The 26,607-nt window shown below is 33.6% G+C and overlaps 2 protein-coding genes and 1 non-coding gene across 3 annotated transcripts; all 3 read right to left on the bottom strand.

Moving 5' to 3' along the window:
- Positions 1 to 277: 277 nt before the first annotated feature.
- Positions 278 to 5,509, bottom strand: LOC129872165 (50S ribosomal protein L21, mitochondrial). The gene is made up of 5 exons (XM_055947047.1): positions 4,896 to 5,509; positions 4,438 to 4,518; positions 2,097 to 2,198; positions 758 to 832; positions 278 to 674 (listed from the first exon to the last, which is right to left on the bottom strand). Exons 1-5 carry the CDS (start codon positions 5,334 to 5,336, stop codon positions 564 to 566), a joined length of 810 nt encoding a protein of 269 aa, XP_055803022.1. The 5' UTR covers positions 5,337 to 5,509; the 3' UTR covers positions 278 to 563.
- Positions 1,306 to 1,406, bottom strand: LOC129875356 (U6 spliceosomal RNA). The gene has a single exon (XR_008763154.1). It is a non-coding gene; the product is annotated as a U6 spliceosomal RNA (small nuclear RNA).
- Positions 5,510 to 6,719: 1,210 nt separating the features above from the next.
- Positions 6,720 to 14,474, bottom strand: LOC129872164 (probable hexosyltransferase MUCI70). Its single transcript, XM_055947046.1, has 9 exons — positions 13,485 to 14,474; positions 12,727 to 13,008; positions 12,392 to 12,602; positions 11,948 to 12,057; positions 11,665 to 11,864; positions 9,424 to 9,527; positions 7,841 to 8,028; positions 7,511 to 7,710; positions 6,720 to 7,094 (listed from the first exon to the last, which is right to left on the bottom strand). Exons 1-9 carry the CDS (start codon positions 13,735 to 13,737, stop codon positions 6,867 to 6,869), a joined length of 1,776 nt encoding a protein of 591 aa, XP_055803021.1. The 5' UTR covers positions 13,738 to 14,474; the 3' UTR covers positions 6,720 to 6,866.
- Between the last annotated feature and the right edge of the window lie 12,133 nt (positions 14,475 to 26,607).

Here is a 26,607-nt window from a genome sequence, read left to right as displayed (position 1 = left end):
GGGGGGGGGGGGAGTATAACGTCAGTAGTTTTGTAGCTAAACAATGCTAATTTTTTATGCCCCTTTGAGACATCTACTAAAACTGGAACGAAACAATGCTAATGTTTTATAAAAGTCAATGCAAAAACCAAAGATTCAGTCTAGCTGACACAAGGCAAGGCAAAAACCAAAGATAACATGATTTAGTGTAAGTACTCGGTGTGGTAGGTGTTTATTGCCTGGCTACTACATAAGGAAAGGACATACCAGCAAAGAGATGAGAAAAAGTTAGCAGTGCTTTAAGAGTAGGAAATACTCCTTTGCAAGAAATATTATTTTATTTAGCTTTGATAGCTATATGCTCTCATAACCAAATACACATCCTCAAGATTTGACTATGTTAAAACCTACAACAAATTCGTTCCCTTCCATCTCATGCCAGACTAACATCTGACCTCATGTGGCATCTGAGTTCTAACATAAAATTTATAAGAGAAAACGAGAATGAAAAATGCCGAGCTGTGTCCGTTGTATATGCCAAAAATCCCCTACTCAAGCATATTTCTTTAACCTTCTTACCATCTTTAAGCTGCTACTGCGACCTTCTTTGCACCTTTCTTCTCTGTCTTGAGAATTGGTGCCACTTCAGGCTTTTCAATTCCTTGAACATCCGTAATCCTCAATTTCGTCAATTCCTAAAAATAAAAAAAAAGGATAACAAGCTCAAGTAATAAACATATTTTTTCTTAACCTTCTTATCGATGAATAGATGACTAACCTGTCGATGCCCTCGTGTTCGTCGGTAATTCTTCCGTCTCTTCTTCTTGAATATCAGTACTTTGGCATCTAATGCCTGGACCAAGATAAGGACAGATTAAATTTCTTAATCTATCTGAATTGAGATAATTTTATTTTACTGAAACTAAGTTAAACAGAAAAGCTCAGAGCCTGAATATCTGAATCCAGTTTCACACCTATGTCTGGTATTTCTCAACAAAAGAAATCAGCTCCGTCTAGAGTTGCAACTACTGAGAAACTAGGATTTTGTTAATCACACAAACCACTACAGATGTATCAAATATTACAAAACCACCTCGGTTGCCATATTTGCAAAAGTTAAAGAGTAATTTATGTTATACACCAAAAAAATATCAGTATCTGTCAACAAATTAAAAACAAAACAAAGTAAAATACTAATATCCACCCAACTTAGCTGCAAGATTGCTTATTCCAGGACTCTAGGTGAAAATTTTGCTGCTTGGTTTATTCTTTTCAATATTCTGAAGGACAGAAAGCTGATGCATTGGCACTCACAAGAACTATTACTGTGAATGGGACAATTTCCCGATTTGTTGTGTCATCCATTTATAGGGTCATGCTAATCTTTTCTGTATAGTCACAACTTTATCAGATGTTCCCAAAAGGACAATAATGGAACTAGCAGTCATAATCAACTGGACTGTAACTTAAAGATGTAAATCATGGTTCTTTAGTAGAGTTGCTGGTCGCAGAGTTATTTCATGCTAACAACGACTCTATTATTAGTTTCTTTAATATCAGTAACAATTCAACTACTGAAGACATTCTACTGCAAAGTTTGCATGTTTTTGCTGTTCATAAACTTGGATGGCAGAGTAGTATAAATTCAACATTGAAGTCAATCTTGCAACAAACAAGAAGAAGTGTGGTCGTTATCAGAAAATAAGTACTCAGTTTAAGGTCCTGTGTCTAGTCTATCCTCATTCACTGGATACATTTGCAACAGTGAACCTCCACCTAGTCTTAAAGTAATCTTTAGAGAATTCATTCAAATAAGATATCTTCTGTTCAAAATTAAGGCATCAAAGAGTGGTTTGAGGAATTTCTATATCCAACTTCTCAAACTGTATGAGAATGATTTTAATGAAAGTAGTGACCGAGCCAGCGGGCGCGCAGCTCGACTATGTTATTGGGTACCTACTACCTCCTATTCGCAAAGTACCGGGAAACTCTAACCATCAAAGCTTAAGCAGATGAGAATGACAGTATACTAGTCAGAAAAGATCAGAAAAACCCACAAATCAATATGCAAAGAGGCTGGAAAAAAAAAGGTAAGAGTCATGACACAACTATCTTACATGCTCCTCGACAACAGCATGAACAGCTGCATCGGGCAATATAGGCCTGCCAATGATTGTCTGTGTCTTTGAGCCCAGCAGCAGAACCTTGTTTAGAATCAACTGAACAGAACAATGACAGGATAAATTATGTATTCAGTCAACAGAGTTTTTTTTTTTTGACAAAGATGTATTCACACAACAGAGATTCCAATGTACAAGCATTTTATCACAAGTAGAAGGCACGCACAAGCTAAAGAAGTAGGATAAGGAAAACCACAGAGCAAGTTTCCTCAGGGTCAATGTAGCATAGGCAATGTGATCCTAAATTATGTAGCTTATAACCTTTTTTGGTAATTAAACTTCTTTATTACTTACCGAAGTAAATATATACAAAACCATGGCTAAATCTAACTCATTTAGTTGTCCAGAACAATCTAACAAACAAACACAAAGTATATGTCTTTACGGCTGTGGAACTCGTCTCCTAGGGAGGTATCTTCTAGTCCCTAAGCAGACACAGAAAACAGTAAGACACATACCCACTCAACACCTAGGCAAATAAACTATAAAAGGAAAGTCTGCAGTACATTCTTATTTTTAACAGTTGCCCTGATGTTGAGTATGCAGGCTATCTCCCTAGCAACACTTTCCCAAGTCTCTTGCTTTCTTCTAAAATACTATCTGATATTTTCACTGTCCGGATAGCATGAACAATTTTAGCATACATCAACTTAAAAATATGAGCTGCTTGTGAGTATCCTTTTCCATTCTGAATAGTTCACTATAAGTGACGATCCCATGTGTGTGCTAAATAGCTTCATCTGTGTAGCCAGTGCGACGATATGTTCCATAACTCTCTAGTATCAACAGTTCAGCACAGTCAACAAACAAATGACCCCTTGTTTCACAGTGACTATGGCAGAAAACACAAGATGGATCAACATTGATTCCCCATTTGGTCTTGCATCATTTCTGAACATTAGACCTTTGCTTCAGCTTGTACTAGAATTAATATTCTCTCAAGAAAACACGAACCATATTATACTTATTGGTGATAAGGTTGTTTCTCACTTGTTTTTGTTAAAACTGAGACATAAGATTGTTTTGTAGAGCATGAATATGTTAGTAGTTATTTCTAACAGAGTTGGAAAACCAAAAAAAGGGCTTTAGTATGGAATCATATCAAAAGAATTAGTTACAAAGGGAAACCACAAATTATTATGATTTAAAAAACAACTAGTAGTTTCAAAGGGAAACCAAGACTTCTACGCATGCACATCTCAAAAGATGGTTCATTTTCAACAACAGAATGCAAGTCTCCTTTTTCTCTTCTTCTTTTTTTACTGTAGAGAAAAAATGCATATTACCCTCTGTTGACAATAAAAACTTCTTAATTCTTCTCCATTCGAACAAATAGTCTCATGAACCCTCACAATGTCATTACATCTACATATTACATCTTGTAGACTCTTCTTCAAAAGAATCTGATTAACTGATATGGTATACTGAACTTTTGGCACGGCACATAATAGAACATGAATGGGTCTTCAGAATCACAGAAAAGGTTAGAAGACTTTGTAATCAGTATAATAGAGCTATATGGAAAACTGTAACATGCATTTCTATTTTACCTTTAAAAGAAAGGTGAAGATTTAAAAGAGTAAGTCAACGACAGTGAATATTTGTATGGTTTCCAAGACCTTTCTTCTTAGTTGCGTGTTTTTTATATAGCTAAAGAAAAGCTGCACAGATTTTTCTTCTTTGTTTTTTTTTTTTGGACAAGGAAGAAAGTTGCATTGCTTCTATAGAAAAGGTTTCTTTAATTAAAAAAAAAATTATAGACAAACCATGGGGATTGTAGTAATTATAAAACTTCTCAAAAGAACACATTGCGATAAGAGGTCATACTGTTTATCAGACTCTTATTGAAGCTTCCGTACGAAAATAAGTATTTCAAGCTTCATCAGTTCTGAATCATCTAACATATCCCCAGGATGAGGCCAATAAAGCTACAAATTAATGCTTATAATTTGCATCACCTACCCTTACTTGAACAAATAAGAGAGCTTAAATGAACAGGATCAAAATTCAGCCGAACCTTTGACAGCATCAACCCCCAAACTCTAGTTTTTGTTTCCAAAGGAATGTTTAGCAGGTAAGGATGGATGTAGTATGAAGAAGAGGGATCCTCTAATTGAACAACAGCTATAGTTGAGCCAATTCTTTTTAAAATATCTATATTTACAGTTGTACCATGCATCTACTGACGTGAAATCCTAGATCTGCCTCAGTTAACAGTGTTTATTACAAAAAGACATCAACTTTCTACACAACATTCAGAAAGTGAAGCCAAACTCACCTTGTCATTGACTTCACAGAACTTCAGTTTCTCCACAAAAATGGAATCGCCATTGCTCACTTTGAACTGATGGGAACCAATCTACATCACATAGAAAACCTCTTCAATCATCATACAGTAACAGCAAAAGCAACTTAAACAACAACGTAAAGCTGCTTCATTTAATTGCAACACATATACCATCCTCAATGTCCACTTTACTACATTTTCCTCCCTACGAAGATACCATCCTGGAATTGGCCATGCCTTTAAGACTGGCTCATGTGAGACCAGTGTCATTTACCAATGCATATCAGTCAGAAAATTAAGAGAACCTATAGCTTTAAAGAATCATTAATGGACATTGGAGTAAAACATTCAAATGCGGCATAATGGATACTGAGGATTCGTGTAGCCTAAACCCAACTAATTCAGAATTGAGGTATATAGAAAACAGCGAAATGATAGGAAATTGGAACCTGAATAACAGCATAAACGGGTTCATATGGTTTGAAAACCCGGTCCGATTTCTGAAGTGGGCCGATCACCTTATACCCAATTTCTGCCGCCTCATGCTCTTTCTCCTCCGAAGTGTACTCTCTACCGGGCTCACTATTCGACTCCAAGCCCTCAACGTCATCGTCGTCGTCATCATCATAATCAGTTTCGTCTTCACTTTCATCTTCTTTCTCATGATCGCTATTGTTCGGTCGATTTGAACAGAAATGCCGGTGGAAAGATGAAATTTTAGTGTTAATGTGGGCGCATTTTGGAGAGGAAGTTAGTGTGTTAAGGGAATTGAGTAGTGCTGGGGTTGAGGCTTGAGGGGAAATGGAATCGAGGGAATGGAGAGATGGGTTTGGAGAGAGAAGATATGATAAATGACGGGTTAGGGTTTGAAGGCATCGCCGATTCGCCATTGTTTGGCTGAGCTTTGAGCTTATGGGGGAGTGATATTGGGACTGATGAAAATCTAGGGTTTAAGAGTGAGGTAGAAGATGGGGTTTCTGTCTGGGTTCTTTCCGATTCACTCACATTTACCGCTAAACTACACTCGGATTGTTTGGTTTGTCCGATAAAAATAATGCTCTCGTCCTATATTATGGAATTACTTTTCCATGTATTTAGTAATCAAAGTATTATTTAATCTTATAATATGATGTTTTATGTGAAAGGTGAAATAAAATAATTTTATGAGATATTTTTATTTATTTCATCCCACTAATTAAATAATAATTCCTTATAAAATACTTAATTTTACTCTTTTGGTAGCATTTTGTCATGAAAAATATAACTAATCAATGTTGTGTGAGCTTTTGGTTAATGACTATGTGTAACTTGACCTAGAATTAATCAATTCGCCCTTCTTAAGTTCGCCTCTTTTCATTGAAACTTGAAAGACAAATCCAACACTTTAACCTTTCAGCATTTTTGTGAGCGAAGAATTGTATTTTTAATTTGTAGTATTCCTTTGGAATGGCTCAGTTGATTTGGATGATAGTTATCCACACGAATGATCAATTTTCCTCAATATTTTTTAAGTCAAACCTGTCACATAGGACTTGCCTAATGCGGTTTGCATTTCCTCTGTGATTTGCAAGCTATTACACAATGCGAGTTTACCCAATGCGCACAAAGTACTCACCACAGACTGCAAAGACTGTGACAAAAATTATTTGGCTACAGGTTATCTTGGGGGTAAAAAAAATGTAGTAACAAAATAGTAACTAACTGGACAATACATTATTGTGAGTATAAGTTTTCTCATTCATCATATTATACCCAATAAATAATGTTGTTTATCGTGGTTTTCGTTAATAAGACATGCATTTGACTGATTCTTCATGAGTGTAATACTGGAGATTCCACTCCACATCGTGTGTTTTGTAAATCGAGACACTGCCTTTGGTGCTTGTAGAATGAAGAATATGCTCTAACAGCATAACCATGTGAAGCTCCTAACAGTCACCTCCATATGATAACCAACAATGCACTAAATATTTACACCATCAAACAATTTAACCATGAAAGTCCCAAATTAAAGTGAGAACATAAATCACTTGACCATGGTTAAGTATTAAAAGCTTTTCCGCACGACTATGTATCGCTTGCAATGCACTATTAAACAATAACACAATCAAGATTTAGTCACCATAAAAGTGAATTTCTTCTTTCCTCAGTTCAAAGGGCAGAAAGTACATGAAGCTTGCAATTTATGTTCAGTATGTATGATGGGCTGTAATTTGATAACTTCTTTAGACTCTCAATTATATACAACAAAAAATAATAAATTGGTCACCTCCTAAAAGAATTGACGGAAAATTTTAATACCGCCTTTCTTGTAAACAACAACAGCAATAACACTCATCTTGCACAGTTCCTTCCTAACCCCACAATCGATATCCTTGACTTCAGGGAAGGAAAGAATAAGAATTTACCTAAATAATTATTTAAATAGAGTTAAGATCTTTACTACCCGGAATAACTTTTCTATGACGTCTGGATTTCCTCTCTCTCCCACGCTTTGTGGGTATCTTTTTGACTGGACTAGTAACAAAACTTGATGTGGAAACATTAGGCAGAGTTTCATCAATTACAGGCGGTGGAGGATGAACAACCGCAATAGCACCAGGTGGAGGTGGGGGAGGCCAGCGCTCAAGAACGTCTCTATGATAACCCTGCAGACAGCAAAAAATATGGCAGGTAGTTAATTTTGATCAGTTAGTCAATCTATCATATAACAGAATTCTGAAACAAGCATTGCCAGAGTCATCATTTCAGAAAGAGAAAGCGAAGAAGGGCATTTGAAGAACTAAAGGCCACCTTTACAACAGAAAACTTTAACAGAGATGTGGACCAGCAATAGCAAGTGCATTTTGCATTTGCTTCCACTAATACCATAAGAATCAATACAGCCCAATTCATACATGTATCGCAGTAGTACTAATCAGGCCCCCACATTAACCTTTTACGACTGTTTTTATGAATTCTCAAGAGACCAAATACAGGTAAGGAAGCAGGTCTTTTTGTTTTCAGATTCTATTAACGAGACTACAAATCAACTCAATCCAAAGGGTAAAGCTATAAAGATCACCTGAACCACAAAGTTTCGCCGTTCGCAGTCTAAGAACATATTCAAAGTCCAATTTGTCTTTTCCCTGACCTTGTCTCTCACAATGGCAAAGCTAATTTGGTCTCTTGGAGTAAAGCGGTCCACTTCATTAAACCAAAGACAAGTAAAGAGATTGGAGATCGGAATATGTTCTTTTACAATTACACACCCCTCAGGAACATCTGCAAACATAATAGTATGCTCAAGTGGTCTATCAAACAAAAAATGGCTAATTTTAAGAAGGGGTCAGCAGGAGAGGAATTATTCATTAGAAGTAAAGAAAGATGAGATACACAAGTATCACACACTAACCACTCGTGATAGGAAGTTTAGCTCTGGTATATGGAGTTAGACCTTCCTTTTTATAGAAGTCAACCTGGAAATCGATGGAAGCATTGTCAAACTTAGAAGCAGCCTTATTAGCCTCTGCTTCTACAAACACATCAAAGCGCCTGTAGTGTCTTGATATTGCAAAGCTTGCATTTTTTCTCCACAAGAATCTGACATAGGAATGAGAAAATTCAACTAAGCAAGTTGGGCGTAACACAAAGGGATATCTGAATAAGCTAGGATTCAATAATTGCAGAGTTCTTTAACCATTTATCAGAAGCACATTGACCTTCAAAGCAAGATACTTTCCTCTGATAACAAAGCCTAATTGGCCCTCTCATATGCTTAATTTTACACTTAAGTCACACACCAGTGACCAGTATGACTTCTCTATCTCTGTAAGGTGTCAAACATATAAAAAGCCTTCTTGAAAAGTTGCAAGATACTTTCCTCTGATAACAAAGCCTAATTGGTCCTCTCACATGCTTAATTTTACACTTAAGTCACACACCAGTGAGCAGTATGACTTCTCTATCTCTATAAGGTGTCAAACATATAAAAAGCCCTCTTGAAAAGTTGCAAAATGTTTTGGACTATCATGGAAAAATCGTCAGCATATCTCATACTAGGAATAAGTGACATGTCACAGTAAGGACCATTTTGACATGGACGGGCTCAGACTAACAATTCGAGAGGTGACTGAATTTAGGGTAAAAGGCATCTCCCATGACGTACACTTAGCGAACAACTAGGGGTGTCAAATGGGCGGGTTGAGTAGAAATTGAAAATATTAAAATGGGTTGAAATAAAAATCGGGTTGGGTCATGACCCGCCCAAATTTACTTTGGGCTCAAATGGCTAAAATTCGGGTTGGGTCATGACACGCCTAATTTGACCCGTTTAATCTTAATAATTTTAACATATTATTATTTACTTTTTATAACCACAATTTAAATTTCAACTCAAGAAAATAAAAATAAAAAGCTATAAATGGATAAATAAATCCCAGAAGATACAAAATAGATAGTAATCCATGCATCTAAATGAAAACATACATTATACCAATGCAAATAAAGAGCCTTAAAGCGGGTTGAAATTGGAGATTAAATGAGTCAATTGAAGATTCTTTTAAACTGGATTAAGGCTTGAATGGGTCGAGATTAAACCCAATTCAAATTATCTTGAGCCCAATCCATTATAGTTTGGGCGGGTTGGGCAGGTTACCTATACTTGGGCTCATTTTGACACCCCTATGAACAACTATTGTCTCCTATATCTCCCATGACGTACACTATGGATGAAAGCTGCCCAGAACCAAAATGTCTGTAAGCTACAGTTTAACTTAGGCTGCGGAACATTATGCAAATCCATGTCCAGTAACAAATTTGCAGGAAGCATAACTTGTACCTCTCAGAAAACCACCTCGGCGGCCCTCTATACTTCTCAAGGAGAAACCTAGTGTCTTTCATCAGGACATGAAATTAAACCCATAGGAGACCATACAGTGGCTAAGCATGAGATTTGCTTATGTACATATGAAAATGTGGGTTGAGCTTTAGATATACCTTTCCAGTATTTGATATGGATCCACAACGAGTTCAAGTTTTGCATCAACCCATAGAGAATAACGAGCATTCGGGAAAAGCCTGTGCAGCAAAAGCTTTGGGACCTGCAACGGCAACAAATTCTCACTTGTACAAAATCTATATAGAACACTCCTTAATAAAAGAAGCACTTGCCTAAACATGCAACAATTTGGCTATCAATTGGTAAGCAGTTTTCTCAAATCATTCAGTTAATACTTAATAGTGTCAGGAGCATACACACAAATACCAAGTGGACGACCAGATGGCTAACAATAGAAAAATGATACAAGTAAAGCAAAACATAGAAGAAAAAAGCTGCATATGTGTGTCCCCCTAATCCAGTTAGAAAAGCACAAAGCTTCCTACGTGAAGTCACTAAACATATGTAATAGGGGAGAGAAGTTCCCTATCAAAAAGAGATTTACTATAACAAACTTGTGGAAATCATGAAATGTAAATAAATCTCAACAGAAACTCTGGTTTTGGGAAAATATCTTGTTCCTGCTATACTTCGATAAGATATGATAATATTTCTAATTCCACCACCAGTGGGAAAAAGCTAATAATAGAGACTTCTCTTTAGGGGAGAGTGGATATAAGGAATTCATATAGCCAATTCAGCTAATTTTGGGATTAAGGCATAGTTGATTAATTAACTGAAATTCTTTCCTTTATCTATTCTTTGAGTTGGAAAATTCCACATAGCAATTAATAGAAGACCGGGCAAAACTTACTGTTTTTTTTAAATCTGGAAACTGTATTTCATTCATAGCATGGCCACAAATCTGGCCGTATACCGGGCAAAACGTACTGTAATCAGCTGCTAGTTAAAATAATGAAAGGAGACCACTCTGTGAATTCAAATTGCTAAAGGAGACCATCCACGAAGTATTGCCTAGTCTCTTTGTCTGGAAAAAGACTATATGTAAAGTGACAGCTAAAGGCAAAATGCTACTCGTGTCTCAAAGATGTAACTAACTCCGAAGGAAGAAACTGTAAGATGGTTGTGCATCAAACAAGAAAAGTTCCACCAAAACATGGAGCATTTTTCAAACTAGCTTATTAAGAAAACAACCAAAAGTAAAGCATCTTATGCTAGCTCTCAGCCTTCTGATTTTCTTTTTTTTTAAAAAAAAAAAAGGAGGCAGAGAATCCACTGTACTGGTGGGAGGTAACAATACTTGGTGGAAAATTCGAGGTGCGTGCAAGCTGGCACGAACACTATCGTAATAAAAGAAATCAGCTCCTTTCAAGAGTTCCCTCTTAGAATAGAGATAGTGCCTTGTACCCTTCGGGGTGGCCCAGTGGTTTGGGCTTGGGACTTCCATGTTGGAGGTCTCAAGTTCAAAACCCCTTGCCCGCGAAAGCAAGGGGTTTGCCTTCTTGGTCGAGCTGGTCGCACCGGGCTTGCCTACGGCAAGTCCGAGTGATTTGCGAGCTATTTGCATAAAAGGCGAGGTTTTACCCTGTGCGCACCCAAAGGATAGCGGCTGCGGATTTCCCTTGTCATCAAAAAATTTTTTAGAGATAGTGGCTTGTTCCATTTGTAGACTTCAAGATACACAACTACTACTACACCTTAATCCCAAGCTAGTTGGGTTTGGCTAAATAAGTAAAATATTCAAGTCCCAATACGAACTCAAAGTTTGAGAAAGGATCCAAACTATAAATAGAAAACAAAGTTCACTTATCATGTAATTTTTTCATTATTATTGAAAAAATCTAACACTTTCTCATCAATTATGAATATGCAGTTCTGGTAGCTATTCCTTAGCTGCAGTTCTCCACTGACTGCCATTCGTAGAGATTTTGATCAATTTAAGACATTTCCATAAAATCTCTCTCTCAATTGCATTCATTTTCTTCAAAACATTCAATGGAAACGAACAGACATAACGGTTACCTTATATTGCTTGAAAAGCAACTCCTGGGCAATACGGTTCATAAACAACTACATAGATCTGAGAATTGCTATTCTTATATTTAAAAGGTAGAATTAACGAAAAAAGAAAATGCAGAAACCACCAAGTACCCTTTAAGTCATTCATGTTTTACCCTTGCATCAACTTCACAAAATTCTTTCCAAAGCATCAATGCTCTCTTATACGTAAGCATGAAAAGTAGTAAGAACCCTTGTAAATAGCCATTGTTTTCTACTGATAATGTCTGCAAAGTCCAATATTATTCAATAAAGGCAATGTACAACTAGGCGGTAGTTACCTTTCCATTTCGTCTTGGATCATCATAAGGTAGGTTATGAACAACAGCGATTCTCCATAAACCAATTCTCATGCTACTATCCAGTTCACTTGAATTTCTCAGAAAGTTTTCTGTTTCCTCATCCACAAACATGTAGAAGCAGACATTCCCTTTAGCATATTCATTTATATTTTGTGGTTGCCGAATCAAATCAAAAGCACCTGATCACAAATGGACTTGTTACAACAACAGTCAGCAGATTCAGCAACTAAATGTGACTTTACAAGAATAGAAAGATCAATACCAAATATTGCCGATGCCACAACAACACCTCGACAAGATTCCATCGCAAGAAGGTTAGAATCATCAATATCAAAACCTGTCTGATGCCCAGGCCTGGCTCCCCTGACAAATCTGTCACAAGGATGTGCAGAAGAATAGAGCAAAACACACAAACTCAGGAATGTGGCAAACTATGCCATAATGTAAAACATCATCATTACTATCTAATATGTGAAGTTACAAATTGCAACCATTATTTAAAAATAAAAAACCTGTGACTGAAAGATTTATAATATTTTTGAACAGATAAAAGATCATAGCTGCAGTGCACACTCTTGTGTTAATAGAATTGCCAAAGTACATACAAAAGGAAAAATATTTAGAGATAACCCAGTGCACACTCATGGACTCTATTGTCTAAATAAATTGCCAAAGTGGAAAAAGGGGGGAAAAGAAAAAGGCATACCCGCAGTGCACACTCATGGACTCTCTTATATCATATGAATCATTCCTCTGCGTCAGTGAAGGATACCCACCAAATTCTGAACCTCCAAACTCGGATTTACTCAAATTTTCTTCATGGATGTAAGTCAAATTGCTAACTCCGGGAGAAAAGGATGGTGCATCTGGCATTAATGCAATAGCTTGTTCGACAGGAAGATAGCATACTGGACATGCTGAAAGTACCGAAAGCATGAAAAATAATTGGTTCAAGAACTTTTAAATCTTATATTTTCTCCACCCCAAACAATACATCAAACGAAAAAAGAATTAAGAATACCATGTCATGAACAAACTTACGTCTTGGTCCAGTTCTCTTCTTATCTGCTGGGGGTGGTGGCAGTGTGAAGCCTTCACATGGATTCCCAGGAGGTAGAGTATATCCTTTAAAATATGCAGGAGGTGGAGGTGGAGGTGGAGGTGGAGGTGGAGGTGGAGGTGGAGGTGGAGGTGGAGGAGATTCAATTGATGCAATGTGCCCAACATTATTTTGCTCTATAAAATCAATATGCCTAATCTGTCCAGTATCTGGAGGAAACACCCCACTTTTCATGGACGTGATAAGTTCCTGTGTATCTTCACCTGATACCAAGTTGAAAATTGCTCAGCTCATGAGAGGCAAAAATAAAGACTAAGGGAGGGCACCTCATGTATGTGCCAGTTTAATGCCAGACTGAAGACCATTTCCTTAGCCATGAGATCACGTGCAAAGCTTTCCGGATGTTGATACGATAAACACTATGACATCAACAGTATATAGACGTAATCATTTTTTAAAATCCCACAGAAATTAAGGCAGTACCAGTAAAAATAGACAGTAAATAAGATTGTCAATGCCATTTTATTACTTATAACCAAAATGTGCCACATTAATATTTCCAACGGTGCATGAAGAAACTTCAGCTCAGGTTCCAGTCAGCATCAAAGTCAAGACAGAATTTTGTAACATCTATCTAAACAAAAGTGTTGGTGCTCCAATGTGTTGATTGGAGAGACAACATCCAAAATGGGACAAATTCAGATATATGCTAGGCAATGGCCAAGATTAGAGATCATACCTTTTCCAACATACAAGACCCACAAAAACACTGCGGCCGACACAACACACAATAGCAGCATCCCAACCTTCTTTCTAGGTGCAAATTTGCAGATCCAAAGAAACAATCCTTCTTTCTCCTTGAACATTTTTGGGGGCTTTCGTGGTGGAACAGGGGGTGTCGCCTGGAAAGGAGAGCCACTGTTCTGGAATTGCTGTTGTTGCAATGATCCATAACTCCCTGAAGAACGAAGACCCAATGACCCTGTAGTCATTGTTGTCCTCTCAACCCTTCAACTTCACCTTTCATCTCTGATCCACATCCAACTGTTAAATCTTCTTATAAAGTCTGGATCTTTAGACTAAATTTATCTTTTTGGGGACAAAATAATGGGGGAAAATGCACTAAAGTCAACAAGAAATAACGAGACCCAATTCACCAAATGATCCAATGATGACACCCCAGTTCCCCAAAATCACTGCAGCAGTGTCCTACAATGTGAGAATGCAACAAGAGAGTTTGGGCTTTTTTTCACAGCAACTGAAGATGAAGAGTTAACTTCTTTTCTCACACAGAATACTTATCAAGAAGCTAAACAACAATTACACGCACAAGAAGAAGAAACCCCAGCAATACTTCCAATAAAACACAGTTTTAACATAACCAATCAAAATTGGCACAAAAAATGAAAAATATAACAAAAGATTGAAAAAAAAAAAGATGGAGAAATAAATGTCGCTAAATTTGAGATTTGTAAGGTGTAGGGGAAAATAGCACTAACTTCTAGGGTTTTGTGGGACAATCAAATCTAAGATCACAGTTCACAAGTCTAATCAATTTCGGAGATTAATTATTCTCCATTTTTATGGAGAATATATCTGCGGAATTTCATAGTATATTCAAGAAATAAATTAAAGGAAAATTAGCAAAAGATGCAATGAGAAATTATTAATTGTATAAAATGAATGAAACAAAAATAATATGTTTCGGACAAACAAAAGAGATGATTCATGTTTATGTTATGCCAGGCGGCGCCTACACCTACGTAATTAGCGGACATTTTTAGTTTGTTAATGACACACTCTAAATATATAAATAATGATGTGGATAAATTACAAAAATTGCTGAACGTAGCAATTAAATATCCATATCAAATCGCTCTAGTATTATTTTTATGTGTGTATCTTGTTTGGGAATTTTATAAAGAAATGAAATTTGGTTTAATGAAAATTAATTTAAAATCATATAAATTTATGTTTTTATCCCATAAATGATGCAACACTCTTACACCTACGTATGTTTATGAATAACCATCTGAAGCTTAGATAATATAAGATGGGGAGCTAATATTGAAAACATTTTTTTATGAGTATGAGCAGTGGCGGAATCAGGAATTTTATAAAGGGGGGTCAATATTTTACTACCTAAAATCAGGAAAAAAAATGTATTTATTCGGATTCGAATCCGCGAGCTGAGAGATAAACTAAGACAAAATATTAAACCCCTTTGCCACTGAACTAGTCCGTTGGCTTATGTTTAGGGGGTTTAATGTTAAATATATACTCATAAATTAAAAACTTTATCTTATATATAATATAATTTTTTAATGAAGGGGGTTCGGATGAACCCCTGGATAACACGTGGGTCCGCTCCTGAGTATGAGTATAAGTTGGTATGAGTATGTTGTCTAGGTAATAGCATGATAAATAAATAAATTTTGAGTCTGACTCAATTTCAAAATCATGTTTGGTTTTCACAGTGTTATGTATGAATTTGATGATTTCTGTTATCAAGTAGTATATCATAGATAAGCAACTAAAATTTGCCTTTAAATATATTTGATTTTCGATAATTTATCTTATTTTGAATTTATTTATATCGTTAAACAAATACAATACAAAATTTATTCCAAATTTAAGTATAGAATACTTCACCTTATTTCATCTAATTTAAAATTATTTTATCTCATTTTCCATGTAAAATAAATTATTCAAAAAATTATAATACAAAAAAAAATTAGTTTATTACCTGTACCAAGTGACAAAGATTTATAATATAAATTTATTGGTAAGTTCTAATAAGCTTACTAAATTGTATTAATGTTAACCCACCATTACTCCTGGGCCCTTGAAGTTGTAGCCTAATATTTCCTTCAATATTGTTGCATCTTACCTGGTACCTACAAAGCTTGATAACTATCTCTAGGCCTTATGTTTCTCCTTGATAAAATCTAGATTTGAATGGGTCGATTTTAAATTATTAAATTGTTTGTTCATAAATTTAAGTACTTCGGAAATAGTCATCCCATCTTGGTAAGAGTCAGGTCTGCGTACACTTTATCCTCCTCAGATCCCACGTTGAGGAATTTCACTGGGTTGTTGTTGTTATTGTATAAATTTAAGTACTAATTTGATCTAAATAGACCTTAATTATCAAAATCTTGCATGAAATCATCGAGAAGTATTTTGTGTAGATAATTGTCATCAATAATTTATTCAGAATTATTAAATATTGTCACGAATCATTTATGTCATCACCATTATCATCGCCAATCACCCGATAGTCATTACTATCAATCATGGTTGTTATTATAACCACCGCTGTTATCAATCACTATTATCAGTCATTGTCACACCGTCTACCTCCATTAATATATATAATTACATACACTACCATTATCGTCACTATTGATGTCATTGTCGTTGGCACCATAGCTTCCTCCACCATCACTATCAGCCACTAACCTATTACGGTTAACCTTACTATCAATCACCACCACCACCACAACTAAAACCGCTACCAACTATCAGCAACACGTACATTGTCAACCATCACACATTTTTTAATTACCATCAATTACAAACACCAACCAACTTCACATTCACAATCATCATCACCACTATCAATTGTCACCATAATGTCATTCACTACAACACTAATCATATCTACCATCACAACTCCAACCATTAGTATTGTCAATACTATAAACCATCTTCACCATTGCTAGCGAACATAAAGATATATTTTTATCAATTAATATTAAATGTATATTTTCAAATATTAAATTACTTTTTTTATTTGAATTATATATTTATTATTGTTTCTAAATGAATAAAGTGTGCACATTCAAATGTTAAAAAATAAACAGTCTTAATTATTTAATTTTCAAATTTAAAAATAACATCTTAATTATTCACATGTGTATTCAAATGGTGACGTGCATTCAAATGGGGACGAAACTAGAGATTTTATGAAGGGTATGCAAAAGTTGAAGAAGCAACTAAGAAAAAAAAATTAACGAGTGGGTTCACATTCATTTTGTTATAGTAACTTTACCATGAACGGCATCAATAATTTATTTTCTACGTTAAAAAATATTGTCCACTTTGGATTGCTTTAAATTGTATAAATACACGATAAATTATACAAAGTAAAATAATAATTTTATAATGAACAGATAAAGATTTTTACTGAACACATATAACATATTCCAAGAAAATAACACTAATTTACCGATTTTTACTTAAATCTGATGTTATTTTCAATTTGTCAATTTTGTTGCTTCTTTATTTTAATGGACGTATGTTAATTTTTTTTATATTTTGATAAAGAACATGTGAGAATATCTTCTAATAAAAAAATTGAAATCTCAGTCAGTTCTTCCCATTCTTTTTTGTTTTGATTTTTTATTTGGTATTCAATAATTGTATTGGAGTTTGACAAATTTGATTTTGTGTCGAAAATTTAATATTTGCGGGTAAAACGCTATCTAATAAAGGCAATTTCATATCCAAAAAAACTTAAAATTGAGACTTCTAATTAAAGATGAAGAAATAATTATCAATTTTCCCATTCAACTATAAAACTTTGAAAGAAATTAATCCTTTATTATTTTTTTATCATCCAAACTTTCTAATAACCTACTTAGGAGGAAATGTAAAAGTACAATGATATATGTGTAATTACGTACATATAACTTCTTTTTAAAAATTCTTTTGATAGAAACTTATTTTATATTTGATAGAAACAAAATTCAAATTATAGTAGCATTTAATTAATAATAACAAGTATAGTATCTAATAACTCCTAAAGAAGAAAGTCAAATAATTGATTTGAGGGAGAGGGGAGTGGAGACAAGTAATAAAGGACTTTGAAGAATGAAAAAAGGAATAAAAAGGGGAAAGCTAGGGAGCAGTGACATTAGGTGGATTCACAAAAAAAATCTCTTCAAAGGAGTATGAGCACGTTTGAATTAACTTATAAATTATTTATAAGATATTTTTAATTTTTTTAAATATTTGGCTGATCAATTTAAAATTATTTTGTATTTAAAATAAATTCAAAAAAAATAATTGTGTTTATTTGATTTAGTTTATTTAAAGCAACTTATAAAGTGAAAACAGCTTATAAGTCAAAAAAAAAAATTGGGCTACCCCTATTTATTTTTTTCGAAAAATTACCTATTTACACATATTATAATACCATATTTACTAATATTTCCTACCATATAAAAAAATATCAAAAATCCCTCTTTTTTTAACTCTCTCCCCATCTCACAGATACATCACATTTTACTTCACTCAACTACTCTAAATTCACGCCTAATTTCAAGCTCCGCTTCGTCAGTTTTTGGATTTTGAATTTCTGTACATCTATTACTCAATTTCAAGATTCTAACTAAGGTATATTCAAGTTTTTCCTCATCTGAAATCTCACTTCATTCTCACCTCCTTTGATTTTCTCTGCTTGCTTCTGTAAATTTTTGTGTTTTTTTACTCATATTCTTCACTGATACATATGGAATCCGCTCCATCTTTTAGTGTTGGTCTCATACAGTTGAATAAAAATTAAAGAATTTTTGTTTCACCGAGTTCTGATTCATCTTGGGAAGGTTATGACGAGGTTAAATCCAAATACCGTAATGATCCAGCAGTGATGGATAAGTTACGTGAGAAATTGAAGTCGAAATCTCCAGTTCAACATGCACCTAAAGAAGCAGACAAAAAGATTGAAGGGGTTACAACATGCCCTAATCTCCTAAAGGTATGAGTTCATATAAGATGTGTTTTTTTTAAATGACGTTTTTTTTGAAGATTCACTATTTCTGATACATCTAGTTTATGTATCAGATTTGTATGTATCAAATTTTAATATTTCTGATACATCGTGTTTTTATATCGAATTCTTATATATCAAGCTTTACTGGTTTTGATACATCTTGTTTATGTATCAAATTCTCATGTATCAAGCTTTAATACTTCTGATACATTTTGTTTATATTATTATTATTTTTAAATGTCGTTTTTTCTGAAGATTTACTGCTTCTAATACATCTAGTTTATGTATCAGATTCTTATGTATCAAGCTTTAATACTTCTTATACATCGTGTTTTTGTATTGGATTCTCATGTATCGAGTTTTATTGCTTCTGATACATCTTGTTTATGTATCAGATTCTCATGTATCAAGTTTTAATGCTTCTGATACATCCTGTTTATGTATCAAGTTCAAGTTGTATTTAATCATTTTCCATGTCAATACAGAAAATGAAGTACGGCATCAAGAAGATCCTTTCACACTCCTTGAGATTCGGCACTACATATAGGTGAAGAAGCTATACAGTAATTTAGGCAAACCATATTTGGTCACTACCTAGATATGTCATAGTGCAATTTTTAAGGGCAAATCGTCAAATGCCTCTTACTTTTTGAGGTAGAGCAAAAAAATAAAGAGTAATTGCACATTCATCACGTGCAGGGTAACATACTCCGATTCACAATCAAGGAATTTGCTATTATTACGAATTTACGATGTATCGATAAAATCAATAATTTTTATACCCAGATGCACCAACAAGTAGATTGTTGTCGAGATATTTCCCTAGTGCAAAAAATAGGGTAAACAAATGACATTTCGTTCAGCGTTTTCTGATTGGAGGATGAAAAACAAATGAAGGCGTTGTTCAGATGGTCATTCTCTACTTCATCCATACTTTTGTTTTTTCTCAACTAGGTGATTCACCTATTTCTGTTGATGATTTTAAGATGGTAGAGGATGGTAGGTATGAGCAATACCCATGAGGGAAAATAGCATTTTTCCAAATTGATAAAAGGAATGAGGCAGAAGTTTTCAAATGCCAAACAAATATATCATTTCGGCGGTATGCCATACACTCTGAATGCATGGATCTACGAATGTGCATCTCAGGTGCCTTCTGAAATTGCTGTAAGAGTGGGTAATCAAATTTCCAGAATTCTTAATTGGCGTGTTATTGTCGTCAAGCCAAAATTTGAGACTTTCATGTCTACCATCTTTAGTGAGGTATATTTCATGAAATCATTTTCATAATTATAGCAAATGAATATACCATCTGTTGCTTATTAAATGTACTTAAAGATTATTTGTTTATGCACTGACTCATTATACATAACATTTAAGATACATTTTATATTTCTGACCTTAATACAATAGTAATTCTTGATTTGTTTTCTGATTAGCAACCAATCTTTTTCCAGTATCCATGCTCCAATATTGTGTCATCTCAATATGAAATGAAATCTATTGCAATTTCTGGCAGTGAACATCATTTTGAAGTTGTTATATCAGCTGTCAACATCAAATTTACAGAACCTCAATAAGTCTCCGAATTTGAGGACTTTTCAACAAAACCACCCACAGAATTATTAAGAAGATCCAAACATGTTACTGATACATCTTCTCCACCTCCTCCCAAAAAAAGGAAGACTACCACTAGTAAAGAACAAATTCAAGTAGAAGCAGCTAACATGCAAAAGGATGTCATACCACCAAATTCATCAGAAAAGCCTGTTTCTACTGATACAGAATCAGCGGCAAAGTCAGTGGTAGACAGTGAATCTTTCGGTCATTCGAAGCAAATTGTTCATATGCAATTCAAAGCATTAAAGAAGTCCATAAAGAAGTCTATAAAAAAATACGTAAGTTATTACTATAAGATTTAACACACACAATACACTTTTTAATAAGTTGATACATTCTAATTTTTTATATTATTGTACTAAGGTTTATCGAAATTCAAGTGATTAGATAATAAAATTGATTCAAATCATATTGATCTTTTAAAAGTGATTGACAATATAGTGCACCACATGACTGGCACATTATCTCAAATTAAAAAGGATGATTTTGTTCAACCATTCCATGTGGTGGAACAACAACAAGCACCTACTGTATTAAAAGAGCATAATGATCCAAACAAATTTGACCCCCCCAAGCAAATGACCAATTTCATGTCCAAGAAGATATTAAGGTAGATACATCATGTAATTATTGATATATTTTTAAACTACTGAATACATTTCATTTTCATCTATCAGATATTTAATTTTCTTTGTAATTGTCATAAATCATAAGTAAATGTTATATGTTTGCAGGAAGATGAACCATCCAATATGATACAACAGGTGGATGATATATCAGAACAAAATATTGTATCAGATGTTCCAGAATCATTTGAATAGCATGTTTCAACTTATATATTACCTATCATGCTATTGACTTCTTTTAGTCATGAACAAGTAGTTCAGGATGAATGTCTACTACATGATAGCCAGCTACCTATCACTCTTTCATCAAAACCCAATGTATTGTCAGATGATGCGAAGACACCTCTTCTAAGAAGTAGGTTGTCTTCTAAGATATTACAATCGTCGTATCTAACAAATTTTTGATCGAGTGAAAAAGGTAAGAAAAAAATGACATTTGTTAGGCATCAAACACACCCTTTTGAAGGTTTTGGCATATGTTATCGTCCCTTAACCGAGCTTATCTGGAAATACTCTCAATGGATAGATAAATGACTATTAAAATCGCATGCCAATAAGTAAGTATGACATTTACAACTTATATCAACACAAGCTATTTATTATATATGTTCTGTCATTTTTAATATAAGTTTCCATTCAGGAAACCCAAAAAGGAACATTATAGATCCAAGTTCTCTTCATTCGGGTTTAAAAAAATAGACTTTGTAGTGATATTTCCTCAAGATAAGAACTGGTTCTACCTCATGTCACAGCCGAACAAATGCTGGAATAATGAGGTAATCATTTCTTCATAAAACATCTGTTACATGTCAAACACAATTTTTGATACATAGATATTATGAATCAGATACATCCAGTACAACATATTATACCTTGTTTAAAAATTATGTATCAATTTGTATAACTAATACTTTGTATCAATTTGTATAACTAATACTTTCTTAAAATGTGCAGCACATCAATGTAATATTTTACTACCTTCGGAAGAAAGTAAAGATGCAATTGGGAATCAATATTGATACACAACAACAAATTGTATTTTTAAAATTTTCATCGAATATGCACATAAACAATATTATCACATTCCACCTGATATTTCTACCCAAGAAGATATGGCAAGGGCCTCTGTTATAGCTCATCACTAGAGATCTGTGAAGAACATAATAAGAGGTTTCTCAATACCCGTCGGGTTATCCTAACATTTGGTAGATGAGTTATTTATTCCGATAAACTGTGATAGGAATTTTTATTGGGTTCTTGCGATAGTTGTGTTGAAACAGAGGTTGATACGCGTCTATAATTCATCACTTGGAAGAAAAAGTAGCAACCCCCAGATATTCAAAAGATAGCAGTAATGCTACCTACATACCTTCACGATAGTGGTTTTTTTTAGAAGAATGAACGTACTGATTGGTCATCGATTGATTCATACAAGGACAAATCGATCGGTAACATGCTTAAAGCACATCACCCTTTTACAGTTGAATACATTGAAGGAATTGCGTAACAAGAAAGCGATAACTTATGAGTATTAAAAAATATGCATATTTAAATCATTAATATGTCAATTTTATTTTTTTTAAAGTTGTGTATTCCTTTTTTTGCAGGGATTGTGGTGTTTTCCTGGCTATTTTTGCTGAATATCTTAGTGATAAAATTTTTATTTCAACTACTGAACTACATGCCGAATTCTTCCATTCAAGATATGCCGTACTATTGTGGAATTATGATTGTCGGAAGGCCATGGATGGTTATATTAGTGAAAACGACGATCCAAAAAAATCTAAGAGAGATTTTATCTCTCTTAGTCTAGAAGAACCGATGGACGTCGAGTAGTTTTTTTTTGAATTTTGTAGTAGTAGAATGTACAATTATGTTTTTGCACCAATAGTAAATATTTTTTGGGGGCTATTCAACAATTTAGCAGACTTTTAAGTTTCTCTTATGTATCAAACTCAAATATAAGATGAAATTCTATATATCATATTCTCATATATCAAACTTGATTACTTCTGATACATCTTGTTTTTGTATCATATTCTCATGTATCAAACTTGTTTGCTTTTGATACATCTTGTATATGTATAAGATTCTCATGTATCATTCTTTAATGCTTCTGATACATATTGTTTATGTATCAGAATCTCATGTATCAAGCTTTAGTGCTTCTAATACATATTATTTATGTATCAGATTCTCATGTATCAAGATGTAATGATTCTGATATATCTTGTTTATGTATTAGAATTTCATGTATCAAGCTTTAGTGCTTCTGATACATCTTGTTTATGTATCAGATTCTCATGTATCGAGATGTAATGATTCTGATATATCTTTTTTATGTATCAGAATCTCATGTATCAAGCTTTAGTGATTCTGATACATCTTGTTTATGTATCAGATTCTCATGTATCAAAAATTAATGATTATGATACATCTTATTTTTGTAACAGATTCTCATGTATCAAGATTTAATAATTCTGATACGTCCTATTTATGTAACAGATTCTCATGTATCAAGCTTTAATATTTTTGATACATCTTATTTATGTATCAGATTCTCATGTATCAAGGTTTAGTGCTTCTGATACATGTTGTTTATGTATCAGATTCTCATGTATCAAGGTTTAGTGCTTCTGATACATGTTGTTTTTGTAACAGATTCTCATGTATTAAGCTTTAATATTTCTCATGTATTAATCTTTACTAGTTCTGATACATCTACAACTTATATCAATACAAGATGTTATGTATCAGCCATAATTCAGTTTAAAACTAATACAATAATCTTTAATGTATCAACCATTTATCTGTCAAATATGTCGAATGGTTATGTATCAACTATTCTCATTTATTGAACTCGAATTTACTATATCACTACCAAGTAACTTACAATGAAAATAATTACCACCCATCCATGTATCAATTATTGATATTCAATTACTATTCTGATTAATTGAAATATATATCAAATACAACCCCTAATCTGTAAAAAAACTGTGTAGATGTAATTACATGATCCAAATATAATGTATCCTAGGATAACAAAACATTATTTCTCTTTGAAAATGAAATTACAAGTCTTTCTGTTGTGGCCTTAATGGCCACAAGAATTTATGCTCATTCTTAGCTTCTCACTAGAGTACTTTTTTCTTTCTTTCTTTGGGCCTTCTGGCATTCTTTTATATCTTGGTGGCAAGATGAATTCTTCCAAAATTTCTATCGAAATAGACCAATTTTTTTTATCTGGCATTGGAACCATTGGCAATTCATAAGTATTTGCCAACGCCTCTAGCTTGTAGTAATCAGAACAATATGAGTGCATGTCTGTAATGTTCTTGCTCTTCAACACTGTAATTGCGTGTGAACATGGTATCTCGTCTAGTTGATTCATAAACAGAATAAAGATATTCTGATGAAGTAACAACCTGTAGAAAATAATTATCACAGATATGAATACAGAACTGATGTATCAAATAGCTATGTATCAAATAACTATGTATCAAGTAGATATCTACTTAAAAATAATTGGTGTGTACCTTCATTATCGAACACTTTATCGTGTTTGATACTAAAATATATTCAAATTTCCCATCCAAAGTATGTTTTGTATAAGCTGCTATTTCCCTATTTTTGTAGTTCTAAGCACCAAATATCATTTTTGTTTGCTCCAAAAAGTCAATTATAGGCAACTCTTGTGCTTCAACAAGACATTCATTGATACATTTTGCGATGTTAGAAGTCATCATTTCCCCCCTGTTGACAATTGTATAAACCCTTGACCACTTTTTGTACCCCGCATTTTTCAAATACTGTGTCACTCGGTGATTAATTTTTTCAACTTTTACCATTAATTTTTTAAATTCATCTTTTCGGTATGCCTTGGCCATCGAGTACAAGAGGTCACTTAGTACAACTTTGCTTCTCATGTAGTTAGTACATATATTTTTTCATATATGTCATATGCATGCAAAGTGAGGGACATTGGAAAATACCATCTTTACACTCTTGATTATGCTTTTGTTCTTATCTGATACAACACACATATTGTTCCTCTCACCAAATGTATTTTTGAAGTTCTAGAAAAACCACATTCATGATGAATCATTTTTTGTATCAACAACACCATATGCCAATGGCAATATACAACCTAAAAAATTATTAACAGTGATAACATAGTTATTATAATTCCTCAGATTCACAGCAAATGTGTCAAATGAGATGATACACTGGTATTCAATACATAACAATAACAAAAAGTAAGACCTGCCCCATCAAGTGTGGTAGCTAATACAAATGTCCCTTTATAAGGTCTATCAAGATGAGCACCGTCAACAACAAGTACAGGTCGATAAAACTGAAACCCCTTCATCAATGGCCTTAACGCTATGAATAGATATATGAACTCATCAGTTGGTAACTTGTGCATACTTATGTACGAATTTGGTTATACGATTTTTAGCATATGTATGTATACAGACAACTGTCTATATCCATTAGCAAGTTTTTCCCTTAACATCTCCAAAGCATGTTCTTTTGCATGTCATGCTTGTTGATAGGACATATTAATTCCATATGTTGCTTTAATATCCTCTCATATATCATTAGGGGTGTGAATTCTCTTATGATTAACCAATTTAGGTGCCGTGAATGCACGTACAAAAGCCTTTATAACATGAACTTTGTTGAAAATCCTATCTCTTAATGAACATGAATGTTCATTATTGAAATATCTCACTTTGAATATATCAAATTTTTTCCAATATGATATTTTCATTCTCCAACAACAGACGTCTGAATAGCATATTAACACATAATTGCATAATTTTAGAAAAAAATTAACATGTATCAGATACACAGAGTTTCATACGTAATATGACCAAGGTAAATTCTGACAACAAGTTTTTTAACTGTTGTACTTGATACATAATACTTAGTATGTATCATGAATATAAAATAACAAAATTAACTTTACAAAATCAACAGTATATCTGGAAAAAGTATTGAACTGAGTTAGATACATAATATTATGATGTATCATGACAAGAAAAATAAAAAAATATTAACATGTATCAGATACACAGAGATTCATATGTATCTGATACATTCTGACAACAAGTTTTTTAACTGTTGTACTTGATACATAGTACTTAGTATGTATCATGAATATAAAACAATAAAATTATCTCTACAAAATCAACAGTATATCTGGAAAAAGTATTGAACTGAGTTAGATACATAATGTTATGATGTATCATGACAATAAAAATAAAAAAATATTAACACGTATCAGATACAAAGAGATTCATATGTATTTGATATATTCTGACAACAAATTTTTTTAACTGTTGTACTTGATACATAATACTTAGTATGTATCATGAATATAAAACAACAAAAATATCTTTACAAAATCAAATTTCCAAAATCAGCAAATGCACATACCTTTTACTATCAGATCTTTTAACTTTAAAATTGAATCAATTATCAATTTTGTATTTGGCAATTAGATCAACTAGTTTTGCTTTGACCTTATACAATTGCTTCTCCTTCACTTCCGCACCAATTGTATCAGTTATGTAGTTCGTCACATCCAATTTTGGTATATAAAAAGCTGCAGAATTACCATATTCCTCTGAATCAAAAATTTGTGACTCGTTCGTGTTTGATTTGGCACAAACAATTGCTCCAGATGTAGCGTCGAATGCTTGTAACTCACATTTCTTTCTATCATATGTTGTTATGCATAGGGGATAATTTACGAATTCAGGCTCGTTCTTCTTCAACTCTATGTAAAGATTAACACCCATATCATTACGAATAATCATTGACGATGAGTT

The sequence above is a fragment of the Solanum dulcamara genome, chromosome 11 (genome assembly GCF_947179165.1).
Source record: "Solanum dulcamara chromosome 11, daSolDulc1.2, whole genome shotgun sequence".
Lineage (NCBI taxonomy): Eukaryota > Viridiplantae > Streptophyta > Magnoliopsida > Solanales > Solanaceae > Solanum > Solanum dulcamara.
This window is presented reverse-complemented; position numbering and strand designations above follow the sequence as displayed.